At 57.0% G+C, this 6,372-nt stretch overlaps 1 protein-coding gene across 2 annotated transcripts in view; it reads left to right on the forward strand.

Annotated features, from left to right (window-relative positions):
- CLSTN3 (calsyntenin 3) overlaps positions 1–6,156 on the forward strand; it is a 28,378-nt gene extending 22,222 nt beyond the window's left edge. Inside the window, exons 17-19 of one of the 2 annotated variants that reach the window (XR_007456590.1) lie at positions 4,016–4,218; positions 4,454–5,231; positions 5,436–6,156. Coding sequence is in view for 1 of the 2 variants with exons in the window: in XM_049625022.1 (XP_049480979.1) it covers positions 4,016–4,218; positions 4,454–4,594 (344 nt within the window). In the remaining variant the exon portion in view is untranslated. Of the gene's footprint in view, positions 1–4,015; positions 4,219–4,453; positions 5,291–5,435 lie in introns of those variants that run through there. The other variant, XM_049625022.1, reaches the window with a different exon arrangement.
- The last annotated feature ends 216 nt before the right edge of the window (positions 6,157–6,372 follow it).

A 6,372-nucleotide genomic window follows, 5' to 3' on the forward strand; every position in this document is an offset into this window, starting at 1 on the left:
TCTTTCTTTCTTTCTTTCTTTCTTTCTTTCTTTCTTTCTTTCTTTCTTTCTCTTGTTAGTTTATAGTTCCATCTAATTTGGTGAGGGGGCTCCTGAGGGCTTCCTAGGGCTTTTTTGACTGAGGCTAGCTCCCTGGTATCCCCAGTGATTCCATCTGGCTTCCTCCCCTTAAGTGGTGGCCACCACTACAGAGTCTCTTGTGTTCCCTTTTCCCTGGGGCTGGCTCCCTTTTTCCTTCCTCTCTCTGAAAAGAGAGGCCTTTTTAAGTATTTACTCACTAAAGGAAAGCAGATGGGTGTAGGGGTATAGGGAGTAGGGAAGTAGGGGTGAAGAGGGGAGCATAATGCGTAATCAAGTTGCAAAGGTTCATAGAAACTTCATACAATTTTTAGAGACCTGTGAGCAAACTAACCCTGTTTGTTAAATAGACCCTTGGGGCCAGCTTTTTTTTTTCCCCCTCTCATAATTTCCTAGCTCTTTTTCCAGTTCTTTCCTTTTTTTTTAATGTTTATTTATTATTGAAAGAGTGCAAATGGAGGAGGGGTAGAGAGAGAGGGGGACAAAGAATCCGAAGAGGGCTCTGTGCTAACAGCAGCCAGCCTGATGTGGGACTTGAACTCAGGCACCGTGAGATCATGACCTGAGCCGAAATTGGACGCTCAACCGACTGAGCCACCTAGGCGCTCCAGGCAGGCGCCGATGGTTTTTAAAGATCCCCAAGTGCTTCCAACGTGCAGCAAAGTTTGGGAACCGTTTCCCTACTTTGTTCCTTACAAGTACCTGAAGCTTTGCAGACAGACCTACAATGAAATAGAGTAAGCATAGAAAATGAACTCGGGAGTGGGGAGGGAAGGACGATTCTGAAAGAAGAATAAGATGTAGGAGGGGAATAAAGTCAGTTCATAAAAGACATACTCTGAGAGTTGCTAGAATGGTAGAATGGGCCAGCACGTTGGCTCTGAGCTTCCTTGCAGTTTAAGCAAAAGGAAACCTGAGCAGTTAGGAGAGTCATGTGATGAGAGCCAACCAGTATTTCAAGAGAAGCCCTGGGACTGAGAGTGGAAAGAAGTTTCTCCCCAGGGTCTTCATAAAGTGGGCACCATGCAGGACTGTGGATGGGGCTTTAACCGTGTCCTCACACCCACCTGAAACCAGAAGTTGCACAAGGGCCATTTGATAAAACACCCCTTCATGTCGGCGGTGCCAGTCATTCAAGGCCACGGTCACCTGCTCGGGTCTCATGCACCAAGCGAGGGTGATTGCGCTTTTTGAAACTCTTGATTTTTGTCTGTGGCTAATTGAAAAATCCTGCCATCTCGCTGGCTTCCAGCCTCATTTTAATTTTTTTTTTTTTAACGTTTATTTATTTTTGAGACAGAGAGAGACAGAGCATGAATGGGGAGGGTCAGAGAGAGGGAGACACAGAATCTGAAACAGGCTCCGGGCTCTGAGCTGTCAGCACAGGGGCCCGATGCGGGGCTCGAACTCACAGACCGCGAGATCGTGACCTGAGCCGAAGTCGGCGCTCAACCAACTGAGCCACCCAGGCGCCCCTTCCAGCCTCATTTTAAACTAATTACTCTACTTGTTTGCCTGCAGATAACAGTGTCTGCATTTTGTCTTTCCTGTGGTCATTTCTTATTCCTGGCAATCGACTTGCCATTTCCTTCACCAGGCTGGGGGCTCAGAAGAACAAATGCATTTGATCAAGGCACAAACCAGAAACTTTGGCCTGTCATCATCAGTGTGCTCCTAGAGTAGGTTCACCTGCTGTGGCCTCCACTTGGAGGTGTGGAGGGGCGGGTCTCCATTCCTTCTAGAGCCTGAGCTTAGCTACAGGGGCCACCTGCTGGCAGGGTCACTGTTTCTGGATCTTGCCCACTGACATGGGGACCTGGGAGGGACCATTTCCTGCAGATGGTCGGGAAAAGCACCTCTGTCCCCTTCTTCCCTCCTCCCCCATCCCCAGGCAGTTGAGAAGTGCTGATCCAGCCAGGCCCATCTCTGCCCTAGAGCCCGTGCCCAGGGAGCCTGCCTGCCCTGCCAAACAGGATTGGCTCTCCTTGGCGAGCGGCCACAGGCAAGCTATGGGTTGGGTCAGGATAGAGACCAACTTGGCAGGGAGCCATCAGGGTGGCCTCAGAGAGGTGTGAGCCTAGTGTGCCTGCTCAGGCAGGGCCTTCTGCACACACCTGGTTGGCCCCGGAGCTTGTGACAGTCTGCCTTGCCGCTTGCCGGGGAGGAGTGGTGTGTGTGGGACAGGGTGTGTGTGCGGCTCCCGTGCTCTTGGCTTCTTTGCGTTCCACTCTGTCTCTCAACACGTCTCAAAGGCTGTGGGTAAATCGGGGACTGGGAGGTAGATGTATGGGCTGGAACACAGTGTGATTACACGGGTAATCACCCCTTAGCAACGGGACTCTCCAGATTCGGGGCCTCACGGGGCCTCTGTGGCTGGGAGAGCCGCTGCGGGCGCAAACAGTGAGCAGGGGTGTGCACCCATGTGGGGTGCAGTGACCCAGCTGCCTACGCGGGCCCTCAGCCTGGGGACACGTGTGTGGGGTCTCTGCCTCCACTTGCTGTCCCGGGGGGTGCGGGCTCTCCTGCTCTGCGTGCCCATGCTTCCCCGAGCGCTGTGTGCGTGTGTGCGGGAGGTGGCCCGCCCTGTGCTCACGGCTGCTGGCTCCGTGGCCCTCGCGGCGCACATCTGTGGCATTCACATCTTCCTTCAGGGGGTCGCCTGGTGTGCCCAGCTGGCGGGGAGCTGGGTGACGCTGCACGTGTGGTTCTGCCGTGCCTTGCTGGAGGCCCTCGGACGCAGCCCTTTGCTCCTGCTGTGTGAGCAGGCCGCCAGGCTGCTGGTGCGGGCAGGTGTGCAGACCGGCAGAGTCCTGGCTCGGGTGAAGGGGGTAGCCGTCCTTGTTCAGCTGTGCGCCTGTGCGGTCCTCCTGGGCACGTGCTGGTGCATGCACGTCTGCTTTGCCGCGATCAGCTCCACGGTCCGCGTGAGAGTGCACGTGCCTTTCTCTGTCTCACTGCCCTTCAGGGTCCTCGCTCCCCTGAGCCTAGGCATCAAAGTGAGGCCACGGGGCCAGAGGCATGACAGGGCCGAGGGGGAGGTAGGTAATCCTCAGGGGGAGATTCGGGAGGAGCAGAAGCCCCAGGTGTCCAGGAGGCCCAGGCCCGTGAGAAGAAGGGAGGAGTCACAGAACAGGAATGAGTGCGGTTCAGGTGGGTGAGTGAAGGGGCTGCTCCCGGCCCCTTGGACGTGTCCCCCCAGCCTTGGGTGCCAGCAGCTTCTTCTGGCTGCCAGGCCAGCTTGGGGCCTGTTTCTCAAGATGCGGGAGGACATTCTCTCCGATTACGCCGTTGAGCCTAAGTGGCGCCTTTCACCTTCCCCCACTGGGCTCGAGCTCCAACCTGGCCCTCTGCCTGCTGAGAACAGGGCTGCTCTGATAGCGTTGGGCCAGGAGCTCTTCTCCCCCTGCCCGTGCCCCCCTTTGCATACCTCCCTCCTTCTGCCTCTCTGTCCCTTTGGCCTTAAGGGCCCTTCCCTCCCTATGTCCTGTTCTTCTCAATAGGGGTCTCTTTCTCCTCTAGCTCATACAGGGCACTCCCTGCTTCGGGACCATCCTGTCTTCTCTCTCTCTCTTTTAAAATGTTTCCTGAACATTTATTTATTTATTGTTTATAATAATGTTTATTGACCATTTAAAGAGAGAGCGCATGCTCGCAGGGGAGGGGCAGGGGCATGTGAGCAGGGAGAGAGAGAGAGAGGGAGAGAGAGAATCCCAGGCAGGATCCACGCTGTCAGTTCAGAGCCTGCCTCGGGACTCCGTCTCACAGACTGCGAGATGGTGGCCTGAGCCGAAATCAAGACTCGGATGCTTAACCGACTGAGCCACCCAGGCGCTCCCATCCTTCTTCTTACTCCAGGACTCCCTCTTCCCCCGTGTCCCTCCATCCCGCCCCCCCCCCCCCCCCCCCGCGGTGCCAAGTCCCTTTCCTCTCCCCACAGTGGTCCCCAGTGCAGCGACTCTCATCATTGTGGTGTGTGTGGGGTTCCTGGTGCTCATGGTCATCCTGGGCCTCGTGCGTATCCACTCCCTTCACCGCCGTGTCTCAGGGGCTGGCGGGCCTCCAGAGGCCTCCAGTGACCCCAAAGACCCTGACCTCTTCTGGGATGACTCGGCACTCACCATTATCGTGAACCCCATGGAGGTGAGTGGCAGTGGGAAGGGGGGAAGCCTAGAGTCCAGATTCAGCTGGAGCACAGAGTGGCCAGGCCCTGGGGCAAAAGGCTCCGGGCAGAGCTGCCATGAGTGGGAAGGAGAAAGGTTAAAAGGGAGGTCGGGGGTGGGGTAAGGGGCCTGAGGGGAGCATGGCCCCCAAAGGAGAGGCTCTGGGGTGCGTGCAGACCATTGAGCCCTGTGCTCTCTGCTCCTGCCTCATCCAGTCCTACCAGAATCGGCAGGCCTGTGTGGCGGGGGCTGCCGGTGGCCAGCAGGAGGACGAGGACAGCAGCGACTCGGAGGCAGCCGACTCCCCCAGCAGCAACGAGAGACGCATCATCGAGACCCCTCCACACCGCTACTGACGCTGCACCCTTCCCCGAACAGAGAGAGATTTCTGCCCTGGTGAGACAGAGACACCCCCAGAAAAGAGAGAAGGACCTTCTGAGAGAAGAGACCAAGAGGGAGAGAGCTCTTTGGAACGAGTCTTCCTTTAATCCCCAAATCCCAGTGGGCCGCGCTGGGGTCTGCCTCCCCGCCCCGGCCCCCAGCCCACCTCCCTCCTGTGCCTCTGGGCTCCTGTTCCCTGGAAGACTTTGGCTGCCTTCTCTGCACCCCCCCCCCCCCCCCCCCCCCGGCAGTGGCCCCTTAGCTCGCCCATGTCTCTGTCTGACCCCCACCAGGCGCGCACTGCATGGAGTGGGGGTCACTACCAGTGGCAGGGGCCCGGGTGGAATTGAAGGGGGAACCCTTCCCTACTCTCCTGTCCACGGAGGCCTGTCTTCCCCAGGGCTTCTGCAGCTGGGAGGAAGCTTCCGTCCTCTCCTCCCTCTCTTTCCACTTCATTCTGGGGATCCCTGCTTCTTCACCTTGCCCACTCTCCTTCCTTTTCTGTCCTCTTTCCCCTCTTCTCCTTGCCTGAGGGCCTGCAGCCCCTGCCCCTTCCTACATGACCTGGTTGAGGCTGGGTTGTGGGGATGGCAGGGGGAGTGGGGGCCCCAGGTGTATTATATATAATGTATATTTTTTCATGTTGCCGTGAGCTGCACACAGAACACGGGGGCTGCGCTCACAGCAACATGAAAAAATATACATTATATATAATACACCTGGGGCCCCCACTCCCCCTGCCATCCCCACAACCCAGCCTCAACCAGGTCATGTAGGAAGGGGCAGGGGGGATGGCAGGGGGAGTGGGGGCCCCAGGTGTATTATATATAATGTATATTTTTTCATGTTGCTGTGAGCGCAGCCCCCGTGTTCTGTGTGCAGCTCACGGCCTTGTGTGTGTGTGTGTGTGGCATCGTCATGTCCTGGGAGGGGGGAGAGGAGGGAGGGGGATGGGTGTGGTGAGGGAGGGGATGCACCCTAGGGTTTTCAAATAAAACGACCAGAAAAAGCTCCGTGAGCCGCCTCCTGCCTGCCTGATCCTGTGTGGGTGCTACGGAGGTGGTAGGAGCTCAGGTCTCAGGGTCCATTTGGAGTCTGAGTAGGGCTGAAGTGAGGGGGCAGGGCCATCAAAGCAACCCCCCCGCCAGATAAATCCCCAGAAGGCCAGGCCACTGGGTATGTGCGGCTATGGTGCCCACTGCCTTCTTCCTTCAGCACTGCCTAGAAAAGCACGGACAGTTCAGAGGATGCCACAGATGTCTGGGCCTTGCGGGAGACACTGTCAGTCCCTCCCCATCTCTTGGACATTCTGCCTGTAGCTTCTAGCCCCAGAGTCCAGGGCGAGAGGGCAGGAAACCCTGCTATTTGTAGCAAGAGAACGAGCTTTGGTTCATCTTCCCCACATAGTCGGGGGCAGTAATAAGACAAGCTCATTTCAGAAGAGGGAACTGTAGAGGGAGCATCCTTGTGGTGCCTTCCCGTCACAGGAAAGACCAGGGATCCACGTCTTAACCCCTTTCTGTTGAAGAGGGGGCTCCGACCATCAGTGGTTCTCCATGGGTCTCGGTGGGGTGAAGGGGAAGCTCACTGGCCCTTCCCAGGCTCCATCCAGGACCCGGTGTTACTTCTGCCAGGTGCCCTTTCCTGGCCCACGGCTTCGTCTAGCAGCTCTGTGCCGATGCGTCCCCATTTATGTCTCCCACCCAGACCTCTTTCCCCACCCCCGGTCACAGCTACATACTGGTGCCTCTGC

The sequence above is a fragment of the Panthera uncia genome, chromosome B4 (genome assembly GCF_023721935.1).
Source record: "Panthera uncia isolate 11264 chromosome B4, Puncia_PCG_1.0, whole genome shotgun sequence".
Taxonomy (NCBI): Eukaryota; Metazoa; Chordata; class Mammalia; order Carnivora; family Felidae; genus Panthera; species Panthera uncia.